The sequence below is a fragment of the Drosophila biarmipes genome, chromosome 3L, assembly GCF_025231255.1.
Source record: "Drosophila biarmipes strain raj3 chromosome 3L, RU_DBia_V1.1, whole genome shotgun sequence".
NCBI lineage: Eukaryota > Metazoa > Arthropoda > Insecta > Diptera > Drosophilidae > Drosophila > Drosophila biarmipes.
In genome coordinates, this window is record NC_066613.1 from 8,268,880 (window position 1) to 8,291,435 (window position 22,556).

General features: G+C 44.7%; 7 protein-coding genes and 1 long non-coding RNA gene across 13 annotated transcripts; 4 read left to right on the plus strand and 4 right to left on the minus strand.

The window, feature by feature from the left end:
- The first annotated feature begins 154 nt into the window (after nt 1-154).
- On the plus strand, nt 155-1,042 carry LOC108030627 (uncharacterized). Its single transcript, XM_017103630.3, has 3 exons — nt 155-334; nt 397-537; nt 592-1,042. Exons 1-3 carry the CDS (start codon nt 277-279, stop codon nt 867-869), a joined length of 477 nt encoding a protein of 158 aa, XP_016959119.2. The 5' UTR covers nt 155-276; the 3' UTR covers nt 870-1,042.
- On the minus strand, nt 975-2,049 carry LOC108030626 (dimethyladenosine transferase 1, mitochondrial). Its single transcript, XM_017103629.2, has one exon. It carries the CDS (start codon nt 2,047-2,049, stop codon nt 1,057-1,059), a length of 993 nt encoding a protein of 330 aa, XP_016959118.1. The 3' UTR covers nt 975-1,056.
- Nucleotides 2,050-2,188: 139 nt separating this feature from the next.
- LOC108030629 (cytochrome c oxidase assembly factor 3, mitochondrial) lies at nt 2,189-2,542 on the minus strand. The gene has a single exon (XM_017103633.3). It carries the CDS (start codon nt 2,450-2,452, stop codon nt 2,189-2,191), a length of 264 nt encoding a protein of 87 aa, XP_016959122.1. The 5' UTR covers nt 2,453-2,542.
- Nucleotides 2,543-2,713: 171 nt separating this feature from the next.
- On the minus strand, nt 2,714-3,703 carry LOC127010843 (uncharacterized). Its single transcript, XR_007763664.1, has 2 exons — nt 3,430-3,703; nt 2,714-3,309 (listed from the first exon to the last, which is right to left on the minus strand). It is a non-coding gene; the product is annotated as an uncharacterized LOC127010843 (long non-coding RNA).
- Nucleotides 2,983-12,592, plus strand: LOC108030594 (F-box only protein 25). Of its 3 annotated transcripts, none has more exons than XM_050886129.1 (5): nt 2,983-3,254; nt 4,008-4,283; nt 10,245-10,531; nt 10,593-10,774; nt 10,839-12,592. In XM_050886129.1, the coding sequence occupies exons 2-5, from the start codon at nt 4,177-4,179 to the stop codon at nt 11,313-11,315; spliced, it is 1,053 nt and encodes a 350-aa protein (XP_050742086.1). In that variant the 5' UTR covers nt 2,983-3,254; nt 4,008-4,176; the 3' UTR covers nt 11,316-12,592. The 3 variants fall into 3 exon arrangements, with proteins under 3 accessions (XP_050742086.1, XP_016959062.1, XP_050742085.1); XM_017103573.3 differs by having other exon boundaries at nt 2,983-3,242; XM_050886128.1 differs by having other exon boundaries at nt 2,983-3,158.
- A 140-nt stretch (nt 12,593-12,732) lies between these two features.
- Nucleotides 12,733-15,093, plus strand: LOC108030592 (dynein intermediate chain 3, ciliary). Of its 2 annotated transcripts, none has more exons than XM_017103567.3 (5): nt 12,733-13,866; nt 13,923-14,101; nt 14,232-14,469; nt 14,532-14,755; nt 14,833-15,093. In XM_017103567.3, exons 1-5 carry the CDS (start codon nt 12,796-12,798, stop codon nt 14,849-14,851), a joined length of 1,731 nt encoding a protein of 576 aa, XP_016959056.2. In that variant the 5' UTR covers nt 12,733-12,795; the 3' UTR covers nt 14,852-15,093. The 2 variants fall into 2 exon arrangements, with proteins under 2 accessions (XP_016959056.2, XP_043950825.2); XM_044094890.2 differs by having other exon boundaries at nt 14,532-14,751.
- A 980-nt stretch (nt 15,094-16,073) lies between these two features.
- LOC108030593 (2-(3-amino-3-carboxypropyl)histidine synthase subunit 1) lies at nt 16,074-19,292 on the plus strand. Of its 3 annotated transcripts, none has more exons than XM_017103568.3 (3): nt 16,074-16,196; nt 17,565-18,333; nt 18,402-19,292. In XM_017103568.3, the coding sequence occupies exons 2-3, from the start codon at nt 17,569-17,571 to the stop codon at nt 18,999-19,001; spliced, it is 1,365 nt and encodes a 454-aa protein (XP_016959057.2). In that variant the 5' UTR covers nt 16,074-16,196; nt 17,565-17,568; the 3' UTR covers nt 19,002-19,292. The 3 variants fall into 3 exon arrangements, with proteins under 3 accessions (XP_016959057.2, XP_016959059.2, XP_016959058.2); XM_017103570.3 differs by lacking the exon at nt 16,074-16,196 and adding an exon at nt 16,545-16,653; XM_017103569.3 differs by lacking the exon at nt 16,074-16,196 and adding an exon at nt 16,631-16,750.
- Nucleotides 19,293-20,278: 986 nt separating this feature from the next.
- On the minus strand, nt 20,279-22,398 carry LOC108030595 (uncharacterized). Its single transcript, XM_017103574.3, has 3 exons — nt 22,198-22,398; nt 21,605-22,136; nt 20,279-21,545 (listed from the first exon to the last, which is right to left on the minus strand). The coding sequence occupies exons 1-3, from the start codon at nt 22,340-22,342 to the stop codon at nt 21,449-21,451; spliced, it is 774 nt and encodes a 257-aa protein (XP_016959063.2). The 5' UTR covers nt 22,343-22,398; the 3' UTR covers nt 20,279-21,448.
- Nucleotides 22,399-22,556: the final 158 nt, after the last annotated feature.

Genomic DNA, 22,556 nt, shown 5'->3' on the forward strand with positions numbered 1-22,556 from the left:
AAGTACAAAACTTAAAAAAATGTTGTTATATTCTCTCTGTTTAAATAACTGTTATCAAGGTCTTGCTGATGGCGCCAAACCAATTCTGTTGACCAACACTTATTTGGAATATACCACTCCACCGAAGAAGGTATATTTTTCACAGCTTTTCGCGGTCAGTCGGCGTCGGTCACACTGCTGCGTAGGGCGTTTCTTTTTACACCTCATTATTTACGTTTGTGAATTTGTCTTATTTTGTTGGAAAACCTCGATTTACATTCCATAGCTTTATATAAAATGCATTCCCAGACGAATCTCATTGCAGTGCTGCTGCTGGCAGCTCTAGTTCACGAAGGTAAGTGGGATTTCACCGGTTAGACCAAGTCTATGTGTAATCACCCGACTATTTGTTGACAGGCTCTGCGATTTGGTGCTACCGATGCACTTCGGCCACTCCCGGATGCGGTGAGAAATTTAACTGGCGGGGAATAGGATTCCTGGGCGAGCACTGCCCAGAGCCAAACGACATCTGCGTCAAGGTGATCGAGCAACGCGGCGGTAAGCAGGAGTTCTATCTGTTTGTCGCGTTTTTTAAACCCGTATCCGTTTCAGCCCAAGAAACCATTACTCGCGAGTGCCTCAGCGCCCTGAGCTTCCGCAAGGACATTCCCGCCGACAAGTACGAGGGCTGTCGTGCCGCCGTCCGTGATGAAAAGCTGGCGAACTACGTCAACCACACTATCAAGGAGCACGACGTGCGGAGGGACTACTTCACGGACACCAAGTTCTGCTTCTGCTTCCTGGATCACCGATGTAATGGAGCCAGTGGCCTGCAGGTGTCCGCCTTGATGGGTCTGCTCGCCCTGGCCAGCGCCCTGCTCCTTCGCTAAAATCTCCTCGAGAGTGGAGTGCCCAAGTGCCTTACTAACTCACACATCAACGACGAATCTCGTCCTACATTCCGTCCGCACACTTTGTACAACTTTTTGACTGGCTTTACAGCTTTCAGAGTCTTTTGTTTACTCAACTAATTAAATACATTTTACCATATTTATAAACAGGACTGAAATTGTTGCTTTAGAGGACTTCCACGTTTTTGGGTGCCCGGTAATCGTAGGCAGCTACCTCTGGATGGGCCGCCAGGTGCTCCGAGTAGACTTCGGCCAATCTTAAGCACTGCTCCACAGTTAGTTCAAAGGGACGCAGCGTGTCCTGTACCTCGGCGCGCTGAAAGAGCTTTTGCGTGACCTCCTCGCGATCCTCTGGTGGAAGCAATGTGCCATATCCGCGGCGACAATACTTCTGGCGCATGCTAAAGATGTGACGCACTACGCGCTCCACAAGAGGAAATGGCAACTGCGTCTTGGGGCGCTTTAGGGGAATGAGCTTAACGACGCCCACATCCACCTGCGGTTTCGGAACGAACGCCTTGCCTGGTATGGTGAATTTCAATATAGGTTCTGTCCACACCTGCGACATCACCGACAGCCGGCAACGCTGCTCACCGCCCACAGGGGCACAAATTCGCTCTGCCACCTCCTGCTGGAAGGTCAGAGTCATGCAGGTGTCAATGCGCCGGAAGGCACCACGTCTGGCGGCCAAATCAGCGTACCAGTTGATCAGCAGCCGCGTGGAGATGGCAAACGGCAGGTTGCCAATCAAATGGATCCTCTGGGAGGTGTCCGGGATGTGCTGCTCCATGTTGAAGCGGAGGATGTCATCGTAGTGGATGTCGAACTGGATGTTGAGGGGACTGGCACACTCCTTGAGCAGCTGCAGTGTTTCGCCGAAGCGCGGATCCTTTTCCACGAGCACTAATCGCTGCGGCTGGCGGCGCAGAATCGAGCGCGTGATGCCGCCTGGTCCGGGACCCACCTCCAGGACCAAATCCCTTGGATCAATGCGTCCCGCCGACTTGACAATCTTGTCCGTGAGCCGCTCGTCCATGAGAAAGTTCTGACTCAGTTGTTTCCTGGCCTGCAGCCTGTAGAGCTTCACCAGCTCCCGAATCGTGGGCATAGGCGGCAGGCGCATGCCGCTCTGCAGTACACGGGCACTAGCTTGGGTCATCTGTAGGGGATAATACTCAGAATCTGGCCAGATGAAGATCATATCCTGACTCACCCTGTTGTGCAACGACTTCAAAGGTGTAAAACAGTGTGTAAAATGAAGAAAACGCTTACGAACTATGGGAAACTAACGACTGGAACTAAGAAGACACCTTCTTGGGCTCCTCGAAGTCGTCCAGGAACTTCTCCTGCTGCACCGAGAAGATGGAGTAGCCGTAGATGGCCAAGACGGAGACTCCCAGGGCACCGGCGGTCAAGAGATTGTTGCGGCGGATGCGCTTCAGCTTTTGCACGCGGTCCAGGTTCTGCTCCTCAATCAGCTTCATGAACTGCAGCTGCGCCTTGTCCAGCTTCGGAGCGCTTTCCCCGTACTTGATCTTAGGTCCCTGCTCCGACGCCGACATTATAAACGCTGCTAAATGGGGTTTATTCGTGTTTTCCTCGTCGATTTGGGAATTATGAAATCTCACACACGAACAAGACGTACTTACATAAGGTCACACTGACACCGTTGGCTATGCCTTACAACCTGCTTCCACTGCTGCACCCGCACCTTTTGAGACTGGAGGTCTCCAACTGGCTTATGGTTATCTTTCTTATTCATTTATGAAGTGCTATCAAGTTATTAAAATTATAAACTAGTAATAAATTCAAGAAAGGGCAGCTAGCTTATGCAAAATAGTCATAGACAGTTTATTTACGTCCTTAAAATTCGAATTCGTTATACATTTAATTTTTAATTAAGGCTTAACTCCTTCTAAAATAAGAATAGTTAAACCTTTATCAGATATATCAAATGTCAGATATATCAAATCATCATGATCACAATACCAGATCTGGCAGCACTGGACCCCGCGGAACTTCAGATGGCAGCGCCGGGGGACCGTGGTATTTTTTGGCGCCCCCACCTGCGGTCCCCCTAAACCGAGATGCGCGTTTGCGTCCGTTACAACGAGTGCTTAGTTTAGTTTTCCTCGATTTGGGGCCCTGCGGAATTGGCAGTTCACTTTCGTTGGTGGCTCGAGTGCGACGTGACGTGCGGCAGCGAAAATCGCTTTTCCAGGCAGAGTGCTCCACTACTTGCCAGCAATTCAGCCACACCATTCCTCGGTAATTGCGCTGCCAAGTGCGTAATTGGAGCTTGGGGAAAACTGCGTTTTCCGCATTTCCAGAACGTGCTCCACTTCCACTCGAGTACGTAGATCCGTGAGTTTTGTGATCCCTGGGCTCGGTGTGGCAACGAACGCCCCCGACGATGGCTCTGAAATGCGGAAATGAAAGTTCGAATTCGGTTGCGTGTTTGGAAAACGGCTCTGAAAATTTTACGGCCAATAACAACAAAGGCAAAACAAACGCGTAATTGCAGAAATCAGCTGTGTACCTACGGACGACGCAGAGCCCCAGAAAGAGAGGGGCCACAACACTTGGGCTCCCCTCCGCCCCCTCCGCCGACGACCACGGAAACCCAACAGCTGGTCGTGGAGCGCGCTCTCTCGCTCTCCCTCTCTCTGGGCTCTCCCCTTGTTTTTGCCTTATACGGACTAACTTTTGTTTTTGTTTTGGTTTTCGTCGACGCTTGTTATTTATTCTTGGGGCTCGCCCCAGACTGTCATTTTAAGGGGGGCTAGGTTTGTCGTAAAAAATAATATTTAAAAATATATATTTTTTAATTTAATTTAATTTCTATATACATTTTTTTAATAAGTTTTACAAATGTTTATTTTTAATCCCAGGGCTCTTTCCCCTTTCAAAAATAGTTAAAACTATAATATTTATTTAGCAAATTCAAAAAATAATACAATTTATACGTTAATTCCATACTACTTGGAATCTAGAAAACTGTAACGTTTAGATACATTATCTATAGGTTAAACATTTCCTTGATTCCCAAATTAAGCACTTTTTTGCTGTTACGTGGCACGTGAAAATTGCAATTAATTATGAAACTCCCTCTTGCAGCTAAATCAAACGCGTTTCGTCAACCGCCGTCCGCTTAAACAGTAAAAAGTAAACAAACAATACCAATCTACAATCTCACGCGAAAACAATAAGGCGATCGTTCGGAAATTAGTGCCACCAGACAAAGGCAGCTCACTCCGTGTCCAAACCCGAGTCCAGGCCCGTAGAGATGGCGTTCATTTCGAAAGATTTTCGGTCTCCGGGCGAGACTTGGATCAAAACCGACGGCGGCTGGGAGCGCTCCAAGGTGCTCGAGTGCGGCGGAAAGCGGAAGCGGTGAGTCTACTCATTCTCTAATCGAGGCAAAGATTTCCCAATTATTAAAATCTCTATGTGTGCTGATGAAATACAATTTGCATATAGTCAAAAGCCTGTTGCTCAAAATCGAACAGATACAGATACAAGCTAGTGATATGGGGGTACAACTAAAATAAGAGAATAAAGCTGCTATTATGGGAGCTTACAAGTAAAACTCTAATATTTCTGAGACTCATTGATTTGTCCAATATCTGTTTCTTGATATAGAAAAGTAGAGCGAACACCGAGCCGACTTATATAATTCGATAGAAACTGCATTTCGTTCATCACACCTTACCTTATCTGGGCTGCTGTTGGCTATCTTTCACTCATCCAATCCAAAAACTACGTAGTTTCATTGCAAGTGCGATAAGATAGTTTTACTAGATATATTTCTGCTCAGCAAATGATTGATGGCTAAAGAGTGTTTTTAAATTAGGCAGTAAAAGGTATTTGGAATTGAATTTGTTGTGGCACTTGATTACTCATATATTCAAGTCGCGTTTCTATCAGCAAAAGTAAGTCTAGACTCCATACCTATGACCAGGCACACTTCCGTATCATAATTGATCAGAAGATTTCAAATTCGGTTCGTGTTGTTTACGTTGTTATATTACCGAAGTAAAACAAATCAGACATGAAAACCCTATTTGCAGAAATCTTATCAGCAAAGATAAAGATTTGCGTATACCCAATTCGACCTCGACACCATTTTCATTGCCATGTTTATTATTCTTGAGTGATGGTCTATTTATTTCTGTTATTGGTGTGGATTTAATAGACTTTCTTATGGTTAAACCTCTAAACTATCATTGGCAATCGAATCGTCGCATTGTCTGGCGATTTCGGTGCCGAAATCTTTAAATCATTCAGTTTAATAGACTCGTTTTGGCTCCAATGTCCAGTGGTGCCATTGAAGTTGGCCAAAGCAGACTGGCGAATAATTGTCGTGGCTCAGACAATGGAACCCACTTCCCTTCGTTGGCCGAATCGATGGTTTCTCAAATTTAAGCCTGAGGCAGCAAAACATCGCCAAGATTTGACAATACATATAGGTATAGGTTTTATGCCCCTGAAGAGGTGCGTTTAAAGGTCCCCAAACCGCAGTGGAATGTCTTGGCTTATTCAAAGAGTCTTGTGGGGCTGGTGATTGCACTAGCTGCCCCAATTGAATGGCTGTAAAAGCAGCAGAAGTTCCGCCGATATCCGTATCTAGACTGCTGCCATGGTTAGGTGGAGTTGCCGGGTTGTATCTCCGCCGTCTGATCGATTGCTCATTTGATTGATTGCCATTGTTCGCTCGATGCAACTGGAAATTGCAAGTGGAACAAAAAGCCTTTCGAACATTAAGACAGCGGACGCTGAGAGTGAAAACGGGGGCTGCAAATACGATGGGTTTTTATACTTCTTACTAATCAAAAAAGTCTACCCATTCAACTTAAGATTGCAGTTCACATTCCGAATTCAAAAATTGAGCTTAAATTAAATATTTTCAAAGTTCAAAATGGGCTTCAAGGTCTTCACCAATATAATATTTATAATGTTCTTCAATCATCTGTTATTTTCGTCCAGCTCCTTACCTTATTGCATTTTTAACTTGACATGGTGATGGATTGCCAATATGCATGTATTTATTGAAAATACCCACTTGATGACTGACACATAATAAATCGATTCGAAGGGAGTTGGGAGGTCGAGAGTGGGCGGCGCGGAACCTTGAGCTTTTGGCGGCGTTGCAAGCTCTCTCCCAATCCCGCACTTTGGCCTAAACTTGACCGAGTTACACGCCTCCGGTTAGTAAATGCACGGCTAGCACATGTACATACATAAGTTCCTCTGGTTTCGAAGTTTCCAAGGCTGGTACTTCCCGTCTGGCGGCCACTCAAATGGTTCCTACGGAATTAATATGCCTTTGGGGGCCCACCTTTGCTGCATTTCTAATTTTGGAACGCTTTCAAGTTTCTGGGGACTTTATTTTCCATACAACAGCGCTCGAAATAATAGAAATTATATATTTAGCATTTAGTCTCTTCCGTTTAGGGTAATTTTCCTCAACGATTAAGTTATTGTTCTTTTGATCTAGTTCAACTACCTATGCTGTAAATGAAGTTATTCATTTTTGTCCAACACTTACGAGTGTTTTAGTGTAAGTACCCCAAGGGGAATAGGTGTTTATTTGTCTCTTTGGTCCCATTACTGCGACCTCAACTGTGTCTTCCCGCCCGTCCAGATCACGAGTGGCTTTATTTCCGCATTTCTCCCATTTACGACTGCTCGAAAGGCCAAAAATAACCGCCCCTCCATGGGCTTGTTGCGTTCTTTATGACTTGTCAAAAGTGCACTTCAAGTCTCTCCATTTCCCTCGACATCTTCCGCGTGTGCGGCTCTCGGGTAGTTTTACGATGCTCTGTCTTATGTAACTCCGGGATTTTCCTAAAATAACGCACGGATTTCGAGAGGTCAAAAGCGATTTACGTTGTGCCGCCTTCTAATCAGCATGCCAAGGTTTGAATTTGACACTTCGAATGCGACGCTAGATTCAAAATTCAATTTGGGTTTCAAGCTATATGTTTCCGTAATGGGGGAAGTGGAGCATTCGTATGTGCCTCGAAACCGTAAATTGTATTAAAATGTAGTTTTCCCAGCTCTTATAGAGCGCTCTTAACAGGCTTATCGCCGAACTTGCGTTTGCGTGTGCATTTCGTAACCGTAACCGTGTTAAGCACTGGCTTCGACCATTACCCAACTTTCTTTCTGGTCAATTAAAAATTCAAATGGTCGTCGCCCGGCACTGAACCCATTAGATAATGCCTGAAAATAATAATTAGAAATGCCAGATTGCATGGAAAAGCGAATCCAGAGTGCACACGCGGACGTGCCGGCGACTCGGACCCAAGTCGGAGTCGGATTCGGAATCGGACCCACTTTCACTCCACTCTTCGCTGCACATCTGCGGACCAGCGATCGCCCGCTCGCTGTTTGATCGATTTTCCTTCCCGTCTCTCTCTTCGTTTTCCACTCCATCAAGATGCATGGGGTCGCGGAAAATCGCTGTCCGTACTGGAGCATTTGTAGAAAAAGCACTCGGGTGCACAGAGTTGCTTGGAAGTGATTAATGGATTCGAAAATTGCACTGATATACTGATATTTCGCCGAAAGGTCGGATATTTTTATATTTACTAGATGGAAAACTAAAAATGATTGTGAGCTCTTCCACTTATTTCTTTCTATTACATTTTATGGGTTAAGCTTTTATTTCAATACTTAATAAAATAATAAAAGATTATAATGTATTTATGTTTTACATTTAATGATATTCGAAACTGAAATTTCCTGTTTCGCTCTAGATGTTACATTTATTTGGAAAGTTTATTGGTCCTATGTAGACATTCGAAACATTAGATTATTTTAATTAGGTGCGTTTCCTTTCCATAAATTCCGACCACATGCCCAATTATATCTTTGGCAACCGAAGTTTTTCATGCCCAGTGAGAATCTCGTACACATGGGTTTTTCTCCAATTTTTTTTCTAAAATTGGAAGAATTCGAAGCGCTTTCTGGCTCCTTCGCTGGTCCTCAACTCCGTTTCCAATTATTTATGTCGAAAAAGGTCACCGGCGTAAAAATAGAAAAGCGATTTTCCGCTGCAGCTCGTAGTTTTCCCGCTGCGCCTGCCACTCAAGGGCCCCGCACTCCGAATCATTTGTTTAACTCGCTTGGAGAAAGGTAAACGAACGCTTGATGGTGACGTCGTTGAGTGATTTATATGATTCACGTGGTCGTCGGCCGTGGATTTGGTCTGCTGGCTGGATGATGGCTGTGGGCAGGGCCGGAGTTTTCCACTTCCAAGGGGAGAGGAGGAGGAGGACCCGGGGAGCAAGAGCCGCAGCCCGAGCAGGCGCAACAATTTCATTGTTCGTCAGCTATTTTTGCACAGATCCGCAGATAATTGCACATTTATCTAAAAAACAACCAGCGACAACATCACGAATTTCGAGCAAGAAAACAAAAGCAAAAACAATCAAAACACAATAATTGGCGATGAAAATTGCAATAATAAAGTGTTGGCTGGGACGGTCTGATTTCTTTGTTTCTTTTGTCTACTGTGAATCGAATCAGTGGCTTGGAGTTGACTTTCTGAAGGGCAATAAACGCCTATCTACGCACAGTAACTTAAACACCTTTAAGGCAGCAATGTGCATTAGTAAGTCATTTTAAATCGGAGAAAAAAGGTACTCTTGAGTGAAAGTTTCGGTCCGAAAAGTTGTTTACGTTCCTTTGAAAGTGCCCTAATGTCACTCAAATTAAATGCGAAAGCACAATGCCAGAACTGAAAGGAAAACCATAACAACAACAGATCGCAGCAGCAACACATGGGTGTACAATGCACATGAGCACTCCGAATTACGTATACGCGACGGTGGCCAATAAAAGCGGTGACCTACTTAGGACCAGGCCAGCCCAACGTATCCTCGGCTCTCGACACTCGACTCTCGACTCGCTCAGCTGGGGGCGAGGAGCTTTTGTGCGATTTTCCTTTTCAGTTTTCAGTCTTGCTTCCCACTTCCCCGACCCACTTTCGTCCCGTCTTGGATTGTTGCCCTGCTCGGAGCATCTTCTCCTGCTGCTTTGGGTTCGTGAGTGGATTACCACTGATTACGGACCTAATTCTGGGTCAAAACTAAGTTTGCCCCGCTTGCGAGAAGGCCAGCCAGGCAGTTGCTCGGCATAAATACCTGAACGACCGCGCCAGCAGCCAAATCGATGCGCCTTGACCATTTGCGGTTGAGGAGTCGACGAGGACACGTCCTGTCCTTGGTGCCGCAAAATTGTTTTTGATTTGCCCCAGAACTGGGTCAAACTGTGCTCGTCTTTTGGGACGGCACTCTGTCTAATTGAAGTTTTCCCCCATAATTGCCCCGTAATTACATTTTCTTGGCTCGAGGCATTTCGCAGTTTTCAAACGCTGCAAATGCCCATTTTCAAGGTCGTTAATGGTTCAGACAAATGATGGACTGGCACTTAAAATACCTCAACTTCAGTTCATTAATTTCATATTTATTTACTTTCTGTTGTTACAGTTACGGTTGTATAACCGATTGAAATGGTTGCTCCTCTCCTAATTTGAAACAATATTTGAACATTTTTTATAAACCATTTGCTAAACGCGTCCATTTCCTCTATGCCCCCAACAGACACTGAACTTTGTTCAAATTGAATTTCAAATGTGTGCAATTTCACAAATTACGCGACCCACCGCTTGTAATTGCACTAAACACGACTAAAAACTTGACACTCGGCTGGGTTTCCTCCCCGAATTGCTTAATTTAATAACCGGACAGGGCCGTAGATCAGACGGTGGGAAATTGGCCAGCTTCCGCCTCTTGAAAAGCGGCTCACGAGCGTTTACCACTTGTAAGCCGCCAAATCCCAATGGCAGTTGCAATCGCAGTCCAAGAGTTGGCATAACACACAACTGGCCAAACGGGTTAAACCCCCAAGTGGAGGGGAGCGCCGTGGACCACAGAGTTGGACCAATTCACTTCCGAAATGTTGCATTGACAATGGATTAGCTGGCCTTACACAGCGGGAAAGTCAACTTAATGTAATATAGTGCGGCTAGAGGCAATTCGTTTCTGAAATATTTATTGCAAGTCCCATAAAAAAGGTATACTTGCGTATATAATATACTTTACTTTAAACACCTACTCCCCATTCATAGAACTACCTATCGCTAATCTATTATTCCATTAGGAGACCCAACCAACCTTATCGAATCTCTTACAGATATATAAACTAAATGAAAGTAAATTTTACTAGCGCTATTGAAGTAGATATATCTGCACGTGTATTCTTATTTCGAGGGAATACCTTAATATATAAGAATATATTTAATGACTTTGGAAATTCAATATTGATGGCATGGCCTTCCCTTTGCAGGCACCACTCGGAGGGAAGCAGCTACCAGGACAGCGACAGTTCGGAGGAGGACGCGGTGATGCCGCCGCATTACCACATCACCATCCGGTGCACCCGAGAGATAGCTGGGTTCAATGGGCTCAGCGAGGCTGTGAAGCGTCTGGACTTCAGGCGCTCGGTGCGGGACCGCAAGCGGTTCCACTACATATGCGCCTTCCTGCTGCTCGTGTCCAACAAGGGCATCGCCAGTCTGCCGGGAAGTGCCCAGCGCCAGCTCCTCCAAATGGTCGAGGAGGTGGCCTCGCATGGTAAGATATCTTGGTCTTAGCCTCCCCAATCTTCGCTCATCCGCACTTTCCTTTATCCCAGTAAATGACAGCCAGCAGCACCCGAATGTGCTGCGCGGCCTGGCTCTGAAGCTGGAGCACATCGTCAGCCAGGAGAACCAGAAGTGCTGGGGCAAACCTCTGGGCAGCACGTACCTGTGGAAGGAGCACATGGCCACCATCAAGCGCATCCAGCGCGTCGCCAGCCAGATCGAAATCCGAGAGGTGAGCGAGGTCTCTCAAATGTCTCTGCATCAAACTCACCATCTCCACCACCATCTTATTCCAGCCCGATCCGGAGGCTAAGCCCAAGCTGCACGAGCTGCCCGAGGAGTGTGTGCGGGAGATCATCCTGTGCATCGCCGACCACAGGGACCTGGAGTCGGCCGCCGAGGCTTGGGAGACCATGGCCAAGCTAGTCTCGGAGCAGCGCATCTGGCGGGAGCTGACCCGCTTCCACTTCAACCAGCGTCAGATCCACACCATCCTCGACCTGGACAAGTTTAAGCAGATGGGCGAGATCAAGGACTGGAAGCAGATCTACCACCAGCTGCGCCGTACCTACGGCGTAAACGACGACTACCAGTTCGCCGAGGTGCTGGCCCTGTGCCGCTCCTGCTGCTGCCTCTTCTGGCCGTCGGACGGTCATCCGTGCATCGTGGACCAGAGCCCGGACTACAAGCAGCGCCTGGAGGAGGCCGGCGGACAGTTAGCCCTGGCCCAGCCGGTGCCTCCGGCCCAGTTTCTGAAGTACTTCTCGTTGTAAGCTGGAGGATCGGACCAAGGGAGAGAGATAGAGATAGATCGAAAGTATTTTTACGGAGGCGTGGCTGGTGGCCCAGTGGATTGGTTGTTTGGCTGCGAATGAGAGTCTTTATGCGTGTGTTAAAGTTTTACCCTTGGAGAGGAGAGGATTGGATGGTCGAGGAGTGGATCAGAAAAAGCAAAGTGATAAGAAATCCCTAATGTATAACTACGTATATGAATGTATGTGCGTAAATCGCAAGTCGCCAGGCTCGTTTCGATTGGTTTGCAGTTTGTCCAGGCTAAGGCTCAGATTCTAGTTCAACGCGGCTTCAGTTCAGTTCTTTGCCAACTCATTGTATTGTTGAACCACGATCTGTGCAGGACCGAGGATTACTATTAGTTGTGTAGAAATATTTATCGACTCGCGTGTCAATTGCCAGGGTCCAATGCTGGGTCGCTTATCTTCGAGGTCGGAGTGGTTATTGAGATTTTTGGACACGCAAACGAACTGCCACAAAACGAGAATAAGCGATTATTTTTTGTCAAACTGATTATTGCAAGACGTGAATCGAGAAACTATTTTTAAAGTAACAGTATATATAATTACCGATTTGTTCATTTTAAGACAAACGAGGAACACACTTTTATGCATGACTTTTGATCGATCTATTGTAGGGTTTAAGTGTAGTTTCTTTGTGTACATCAGCTGCTTTTGGTGCTAAATCTTGTTATAAGTTCCAATCAAACGAAATCAAATCAAACCAACTCCAGTTACCCGTTCCCACGATCAGAGTAGATCCCTAGTTCCGAGTAGAGAGGCGTAGAGAGGAGGAAATCATGTGATGTTGCAGGAGCAAAGCTAGAAACGAATACACCTACCTAACGATAACAAATCTTAAAGCGACTTGCCGCCAAGCAATGCTATATACAAATACTAGAGATCGTCGCCAGTATAAGAGTAATTTTACGGAGTGCAGACACAGAATAATCCAAACCCTAAGACAGATCGGAAGCCGAGTATTTTCCAAAAGCATCCAAACACTCTTTATTGGCCCAATGAAACAGAACCGGAATATAGATAATGTTAATGTGTAGAGATACCCGTTAGTAGGAACCCCCATCCAAGCCCCATGATTTCCCTGTAAAGTACCAGTTCGATATCACATTAATTTTACTACGACTTTTACTATTGTAAGTACGAAAGTCTTAGCATTCTCAATCATTTGTTTGCAAACATTTCTACGCGAAATAAATCTCTAATTTTATGTTTACAATAAACTTGCCAATATCTGTGGATCCTTTGGATTGTTGTTTAATGGGGAGTAGGATCTAGAACCTTTAAAAAGGGCGCCACATATGGGTTGTCTATCTATCAGGAAGGCCGTTGATTGCAACGAAAGTATTGACTAAACACCCAGTTGCCATGGACGAAATCAATCGGCTAGAGGACCAACAATTTTCTCAAGAGCAGTTGAGTTTTCCCCTTGGTTCCTGCTAAAATGGAATTTATTTTCAAGAAGGAGCGACGCTCCTTTGGAGCCCGCGTCAACTTCGAGGACAAGGACGAGGTGGTGTTCAGCGAGAACTCCAACCCGGAGCTGGTCAAGAACTACATCCTGCAGAATCCCGTGGACCGGGTGACGCAATACGCCGGCCAGACCTCACTGAGTGTGGCCAACACGGAGCGGGCCACCTACAAGAGCACGGGGATCACCCACAATGAGGGCGGCTGGCCGAAGGACATCAACATGCACGATCCGGAGCAGACGGTGCGGTACAAGCGGAAGATCGAGAAGGACGAGAACTACATCACACAGGTGATGAACCTCACCAAGCCCATGGAGCACTACATCCACCAGAACAACGCGGTGAACATCTATGAGAACTACTTCGAGAACCTCGACCCCGCTCCTCTGCCCGAACCCTGTAAGTCGCGCACGGTCAATGTCTACCGGGACCCCAATCCCATTAAGGTGCCGGTGAAGCATCTGTCCTGGTCGCCGGATGGCGGCATCAAGATGGCCGTGAGCCACTGCGACTTGCGCTTCCAGGGCGACAAGTCCAACCAGAAGTGCAACTCGTACATCTGGGAGGTGGAGAACCCCAACGAGCCCTTCCTCACCCTGGAGCCGAAGGTGCCGTGCGTGTGCCTGGAGTACAACCAGAAGGACCCGACCAGTCTCGTGAGTGGCATGTACAATGGTCAGGTGGCCGCCTGGGACACCCGACATGGCAAACACCCGGTCATGATCAGCGAACGGGAGGTGTGCCACCGGGATCCAGTCAACTCGGTGCTCTGGAACAACTCCAAGAGCGGCACCGAGTTCTTCTCCGGCGGCTCCGATGGCCAGGTACTGTGGTGGGACACCCGAAAGCTCACCGAACCGCTGGACCGCCTCCTCATGGATCCGGTGAAGAGTGACGACCAGGACCTGTCGCGATCCTACGGTATATCGGTGCTAGAGTACGAAACCACCATACCCACAAGGTTCATGGCGGGTACCGAGATGGGCATGCTCTTCTCCTGCAACCGGAAGGGCAAGACGCCCACGGAAAAGATCCAGATACGGGTAAGCTTACCTCGCTCCTAGTTTCCTCTAGATGGTGTACGGTCCCCCTCCCACAGATGATGTGCCACCTGGGCCCGGTGTATGCCATCACCCGGAATCCGGCCTTCGTAAAGAACTTCCTCACCGTGGGCGATTGGTGTGCCCGCATCTGGTCGGAAGATTGCAGGGAGAGCTCCATTATTTGGACCAAGAGCAGCAGCTCCATGCTAACCGACGGCGCTTGGAGCTATACGAAGTGAGTGTAGTAATCCTAGAAAATGTTTAAATAAAATTACAAATTTAGTCTTTTAAAATATATTTTAAGATATATCAACTTACCCATCCTCTAGTTTATATAATTGTATTAATAATACTATTTATTCCAGGGTCTCGCAGTTCTTTATCACCCGCATGGATGGGGTGCTGGACACCTGGGATCTCCTGCAGCAGCAGAACGAGCCGGTCCTCACGGTCAAGGTGTGCGACGAACCCCTTTACTGCGTCAGGACCAACGAGAACGGCAAGTTCGTGAGCTGCGGCAGCCAGTTGGGGGCCACCTTCCTCATCGAGGTCTCCGACAACATGGTGATGTCGGCCAAGAACGACAAGCCACTGCTTACTGCTGTAAGATTGGCATTTGAAACCACGGCAATCACAATTTTAATCAAATATACATCCTTCTGCAGATGTTCGAGCGAGAGAATCGTCGCGAAAAGATCCTGGAGGCCAAGTCTCGGGAGAGCAAGCTGAAGGTCAAGGCCAACCATGGCCAGGACCAGGGGGACACAATGATGATCAACGGAAAGGTCAATATGGCTCCGTTCGAGGGAGCCTGCGAGCAGGCCGCCTCGGAGTACTTTGCAGCCGTGGAACAGGAACGCCAAAGGCGACTGCCCGGCGGAAAGCGTAGGTGAACGAAGGCGGTTTTTATTTTTAGTTATTTACATTGAATTCCCATTAATTCAATTGCGATTTTTCTAATTACAGAGGATGCGGAGGAGGTTGACGTGTCCGAGGCAGAGAGCTCAAAGTTGTAAAACTCCTATTAAACTATACAATTTAACTGTTAAATTTACTTCGGCGAGTAAAACACAAAAAATTAAATTCCCAATAGTATAAGATTATATGTCAGAAAACACCGAATCTATAATTTGTTTCATATTATTTTCCGGCCAATTTTCCGGTGGTTCCTATTACAGCTATATGATATAGTAGTCCGATTTTAATAAAATTGAATTTGCAATTCAGAACTAATTAAAATATATTCTTTCCAAGCATAGGAGGTTATATGTTAAAAAACGCCAAAGATATATTTTTTCATATTACTTTCCAACCAATCCCACCGATCGTTCGTATGGCAGCTACATATATGATAAAGTCAGAACTAATTTTAAAATATTATTTCCAAGCTCAGGAGATTAATTGTTAAAAAACCTTTTAACCTTTTTTTCCGATTACTTCTATGGGAGCTATAAGATATAGTTCCCCGATCCTGCTGGTTCCGACTTATATCCTAACTGCAAAATCAAGAAGTCTTTTGGGATAGTTTCATCATAAAACCGAAAAACGGACGGAAAGACGGACGGAAAGACGGACATGGGTAAATCGACTCGTATTGTGATTCTGATAAAGAATATATATACTTTATAGGATCGGAAACATCTTCTCTGCTAGGGTATAATAAGATAAAAAGCTATAGTCGATGGCATCGACTATCAAAAACCTGTCACTCAGCCGAAAAAGCGATGGAAATATGCAGCGAGGCAACAGCGCCACCTAGCGGCGATTTCTTTATTTCATAATTTTATTTTATAACTTTTTAATGGATAGAAAATATAGATAGAATCTTTTAAAATGTGGGCTCTAGAACAAATTTAGAATAGGTGTGTGGGCGTTACAGTGGACGTCGAACCCCTCTGAAATAAACTTGCGCTGCCCAGAACTTCAAAAAGCTGCATAGCAAGTTACAACTTCTATATTTTCGGAGATCTCATTCGGACGAACATCTTTTCTGTTCTGTTCTGTTCTGTCTATCTTGACAGACAAACGGACATGGCTAGATCGACTCGGCTGTTGAAACACAAACGCTTCCATATACCTGTTGCATACTTTCTGACGAATCCTCCTTTTCTTTTAATACCCTTCAAAAAACCCGCTTGTAAGAACGCGCATCGTTTTTCAACACTTTCAAGTTGCAGTGCTGGGTAAACTGGTTCTTAGTTCCGATCCAGTTCCGTATCAACGAGTTCACGAACCAATTGGACCAGTCAGCTGTTGCCATTCGACATTCGCACGCGGGATTGAGAAGAAATTAGTTAAACCTCTGTAAAAGGCTATAAACCCCTGGAATTGTAAGTAAAATATTAAAGGTTGTTGCAAGAAAACCGATAAAAGACTGAATAGCACGCAGTGCAGGAGATAAAGGTAGCCAAAGCAACAATTTGGCATCAGCTGTGCGAGTAAACGTGCCCGAGTTACACTTCGCTACAAATCGCAGGGTTAAGGGCAGCCCATTATCTGTGCGAGTGATATAATAATTATTCCATGTGGAACCCAACAACATAGAGTGAAAGCGCAGGTTAACTACTTGGCTGCCAGACTCACCACCTGGATTCTGGGCAACTGCAATTAGCGGGGTCAGGTAACGCAGTACCCGTTCCGTGTTGCATGGTGTGCGGCCTACGTGACTCAGAAACAGTTATCAATGGCGCAACACACACGGAAAGTTCAGTGACCAATTTCTTGCAGCAGCCAAACGCGAATCGCAACCCCTGAAGTCAGACTGCGTCTAACGTCCAACTGACAAAGGTATCGAACCGTCCAGGTCCGCGCAGCTTGTGTTATATTTAAATAAATAAATAGTGTAGTAGTAGTACTGTTTTTGCTAACTAAGCACCTACCACGGGTAAGACAAAGGCCCCTCAGTGAACTCAATATACCCGTGTTGAACTTAAACAAATAGGTCGAGTAGTCAAAGTTACGCTTTTAAATAGTAACAAAAATGTAAATATTTTAAAATATTTATTCTGTGTCAAACTATCATTTAAAAAATGTTTAATCCATTTACCGAAACAACCTTATCGACACTGCTGCACTTAGTGTCTACCATATAGTACATAGACTCCAGTTTGTTGTGCCTTATTATTGCCCATTGTTAAGTCAGACCTTGGCGCCGCTCCGATTTGAAAGTGCCCGTTCAAAAGTGTTTCCCCAAGGCGGGGCCGTCCATTTGGTGATTCACCCACCTGGCGTGGGCTAATTATAAGAATTTGGGTTTTGCTTTTCCGGTTTACTGCACTACAAGGGGCCGGTCCTCCCATTCCACTCCATTCAGCAGTCACGTACGCCAGTCGCATCATCCAAACTCATCCAATGCGCCGTCTCTTTGTTTATTGTTTATTTGCTGAACCTATCAACGCACAAACAAACAATCCGAATCCATAATTTACACATAATAATAAAAACAGTATTGACCTTAAAGTGGATTTTCAATTCATTGTTTAATGCTAATGCGTATTAGTTTATTTCTCAACAATGCGAATAAAGAAGTTATTGACTTCATAATTGAATTTTAAGGTAGCCCTCTGAAAAACATTTCTTAAAAGGTCAAATTTGATTTCACACTTCGGATCGAAGTAACTTAGTTCTTAAAATTCTTAAAACGTTTTTTTTTCATCGAAAGAAAACTCATTTTCCGATTTGGCTCTATACTTTTCCAGCACCATGTTGGACGTGATCCAACCGACCAGCAACATCCCGACCAGCGAGAGCACCGACGTGGTGGTGGTCCGGGCCAGGCCCAAGAAGGTGTTCAAGCCGAAGGCGCGAATCAATCGGATTCCCCAGGAACTGCTCGATGATCCACTGCTGCAGCAGGCCATCGACCGTTTGCCCTCAAACTACAACTTCGAGATGCACAAGACCATCTGGCGGATACGGGAGATGAAGGCCAAACGGGTGGCACTGCAATTGCCGGAGGGCCTACTGATGTACGCCATGGTCATCAGCGACATTGTTGAGCGATTCACCAGCGCAGATACTGTGATAATGGGCGATGTGACTTACGGAGCCTGCTGCGTGGACGACTATACGGCCAAGGCACTGGGAGCTGATCTGCTGGTACATTACGGGCACAGCTGCCTCATTCCCGTGGATCAGACGTGCGGCATCAAGGTGCTGTACATTTTCGTGGACATTAAGATTGATCCGCTGCACTTCCTGGACTCCGTAAAGCTGAACTTCCGCCCGGAAGTGGGTCAGATTGCTTTGGTCAGCACAATTCAGTTTGTGACCACGCTGCAGGCTGCATCAACAGAGCTGAAAGCAGCCGGCTATGATGTGATAGTGCCTCAGGCCAAGCCACTTAGTCCCGGAGAGATTCTGGGCTGCACATCGCCGCAGCTGCCGGAGACGGCGAAGATGATCATATACCTGGGAGACGGGCGTTTCCACCTGGAATCCGCCATGATTGCCAACCCGCTGCTTAAGGTATGTGTTAAGCATTAATACTCTGTTCTGTTTGAAGTTTACTTTACATGATTCCTTTTTACTTTCAGGCCTACAAGTACGATCCATATGAGAAAAAATTTACTATAGAGCAGTATGACCACACCGCCATGCAGAACATTCGTCTGGACGCCGTACAGCGGTCTAAGAAAGCGCGCCGCATTGGCATCATACTGGGAACACTCGGAAGACAGGGCAGTTCAAGGGTCCATCGGTTCTTGGAGAAGCGACTGCACGCCAAGGGCATAGAGACCACCACCCTGTTGCTGTCGGAGATCTTTCCGCAGAAATTGGCTCTTTTTGCGGACATCGACGCCTTCGTGCAGATTGCTTGTCCGAGACTTTCGATCGACTGGGGATCCGCCTTTACTCAACCGCTGCTGAATCCTTACGAACTGTCTGTGGTCCTGGGCGACGTCGAATGGACGCCACACAACTCGTCGCCGCGCAACAATGCTTATCCGATGGACTTTTATGCCAGCGGCAGTCTGGGACCTTGGACCCCTAACTTTAAGCCACCTGCGCTAGGAGAGTGCGAAAACAAACCCTCGGCCGATTGCTGCGGACGTTGCACGCGAGCTGAATTGGAGAAAGACGACTCCGGCAAAGTGGCGGCTCTGGACGATCTTCTCGACTTTAAAAAGGGATAAAAGATCTGTCTGTCACGCTTCCAACTGCCCACAGAGCCCCCATCTCAAGCGGTCAGCCTAGATCGTCTGCCCAAATATAATGCTTAGCTACTAATTTAGTTAGTACAAATTTGGTTTTTAAGTTATCACTTTAGGTAATTTTGTGTTCATCACACCTAGGTTCATAATTTTTTATGTTCGCAGTATCGTGCTTTAGTTTAGTTAATAGCTGTATTTTCAACTGAGATGCAATTGTTATAGTAACAGCAACAATGTACACATTTTTAACATTAAAATAATGTTTAAAACTGACACGATTTGTTATTCAATTCCATATTTCTTAGCAAAAGGGACAGGTGCATAACAGGCTATACAACAAAAATACAAGCTACTATTACTTATAAAGTCGATCTTGCCATGTACCTCAGTCTGTCGGTTTCTACGCAAACTAGTGTCGGTTTAAAATCTATCGGGAAGAAACCTTTCTAAAGGTTGTATTTGTATAGCAGGTAGTATATGAGTCGGACAACTATGTCCTATAGCTTCCAGTGGAATGATCAGCCAAATATTGAAAAATTAAGTTCGGTGTTTTTTCTACATATTTACTTCTACTCTTGGAAATATCATTCTTTAATTATTTCAGAATTTGAAATACAATTTACAAAAGAATGGACCGTATATAGGTGTCATTTTGATATCTATTTATTATCTTAGTATTCCTATAAGTTATCATTTTTTTTCAATCGGAAGGATCTTTACATAAAACGCTCCCTCGGGATCGATCTACGCAAACTAGTGTCGGTTTAAAATCTATCGGGAAGAAACCTTTCTAAAGGTCGGATTTCTATTGCAGGTAGCATATGAGTCGGAACGATCGGACCACTATGTCCTATAGCTTCCAGTGGAATGATCAGCCAAATATTAAAAAAATTAAGTTCGGTGTTTTTTCTACATATTTACTTCTACTCTTGGAAATATCATTCTTTAATTATTTCAGAATTTGAAAAAGAATTTACAAAAGAATGGACCGTTTATAGGTGTCATTATCTTAGTATTCCTATAAAAAGTTTTCAGTTTTTTTTTTAAATCGGAAGGATCTTTACATAAAAGGCTCCCTCGGGAATTTACAAAAGAATGGACCGTTTATAGGTGTCATTATCTTAGTATTCCTATAAAAAGTTTTCAGTTTTTTTTTTTAAAATCGGAAGGATCTTTACATAAAAGGCTCCCTCGGGATGGACCTTGTTTGTTTTAGTGTTTTAAAATACTGCATTCCGCCTTTGAGGAAAATAAAACGGTTCAGTTTTTTCATTTCATTTTATTGCAAGAATATCACGCATATTTTTAATATGACAATTACTTTTAGAAATTGCTTAAATATGTACAATTTAACTAAAAATTAGGCAATATTTTTTTATAATTTTTTTCATTTTTGTTTGTTTGTATATACAATTGGTCTATTGAATTGGCTAAAAATTTGATAAGGCCTATGTACAATTTCACTACCTATACTAAATGGGCTAACTAGGTATATACAATTGTGATGATGCATATATACAATTGATCTAGAACTTTACCTAAAATGTACAATTGGTCTATGGATTAACTAAAATTTACAATTGTCTAAATTCGTCTAATTTGCTGACACCGCGATGATTGGATCCTCAGAGTTGGTCCCAGTGTGTGCTTTGTTCGATGGACTCGCCATTCGGTCCTCAAGTTCCGCAATGATCCAGCGCCAGATCCGTGGAGCTCCGCCAGAAGCTGTCGCCGGTCCGCGATGGATGTTGTCGGTCGGAGAACATCGCTTGCAGTGCAGGTCGATTCCTAGACGACCACTGGTTTATATACACCTCCAGGTAGGCGAAATTGGGAAAATTTATGGACAGATTTCTTGCCTGCAGTAATGACTTTGTCCTTGGCGGAAATTACCGCACCGCGATTACCAAAAACATTCTGGGAAAGATAAACGCGCACCCGAAACATAAAATTTTCGAGTACCACTGCCCGCTGGTTTTGTGCTTAAGTAGTTAGAAGGGAAAGGTGTGGGTAAGTGGGTATAGCTACATAGGTAGCCAAATATTTTCTAGATTTTTACCTCCATAAATTTTTTTCCAGAAACACATAGTATTTAAAGTTTAATATGTCATTAGAGTTTAATTAGAATATATAATGTTTTGCGTTTAAATTAGGGCCAGGCATCAAAATATGGAATACTATGTATTTGATTAAAATTTGACATTTTTACAATTTTATTTAGAACATAACATATAAATGATAATACATACATAACTGTATGATTTCTACAAGGACTTTACTTTTATTTCTGTATTTAGACTAAAAACTATTCAATTCAAGATTTAATTTCTTTACTTCCTAACAGTGTTTTAATGATTTTAAAAAATATATTTCCGGGAACGCAATTTTTATAAGGATAATTAATATTGGGAAATGGTTTAATCTTCGACTTATAATTTTGGAATAAGGGCCTTGAGATTTCGAATTTCACACTTTAGCTTTTTGCGTTCGCTTTTGAGTAAAGACACCTCCCGCTTCAGAGAACTCCTGGAGACGAATAAATATAATTAGAAACCGACCATATAGAACCAGTATTAGCATCTTACACTTCGTGCTCCAAGTGCTTTACGTAATCGTCCCCCTCTGAATCGATTATCTCCACATGCTCCTTGGCATTCGATTGCGGGTTCAGCGGATCAAGAATTTCCACTACCAAGGGCGTGTGATCCTGAGAGGTGTCTGCATCTTTAGACGGTTGGGAGGAGGCTCTCCTTTGAGATGTACTTAGTGGCTCCAAAGCTTCATTGTAATCGCTGGATGCACTTTCTTCCAAGACCTCAAAGTCTGTAGTAGAGTTACAGAGTTGGATTTCTATGGTCTGCTGGGAATGTGGAGATTGCGGCTCTTCCAGGAAGGATTCGAAATCGATATTGACAACATTAAGAGATGCTGCTAAAGAAACATTTATAGAATCCTTTTTGGCTATTCCAGCCTTTCCCTTGGCCAACTTTTGGGGTCTGTTGAGACTGGGTAGCGAGCCGGGCTTGAGCTTAGTTGGGTTTTTCCGGGTAAACCCAAGTTCGTACTGCAAATTCCTCTCGAAATCAAGAGGTGCAAAGTGCTCGTTGCAAATGCAAGCTGTGTGAAAAGATTTTGTCATAGTTTGTTTACTTTCTCCACTTTTGTTGTTAAAAAATACCTGTGGCGGGGTTAATGCTATCCCGTTGGCAGAAATCTATCCACCTCTGGAGGTGAGCCTCCTCTTTTGGAAAGTGAAAGAACCGCCATTTCCTTCTGTTGGAGTTGCGATTATTATTTCCGCAATTTTTTACAGCACAGCGCATTAAAATTTTATATTTTTTAAAAACTGGGCCCCATGTAGGCAATCAGCTGTTTCAAGCTAGAAAGTGTCTCCGCTAAAGGGGTTCCAAACTTGACTGCATACGGATAACGGATGAAATTATCCGATTTTTTGTTATCGTTTCGTTTTTATTTATTTTGTAACTTTATTTAATTTAAAATACAATACATAAATGATATATTTAAAATAATACATAC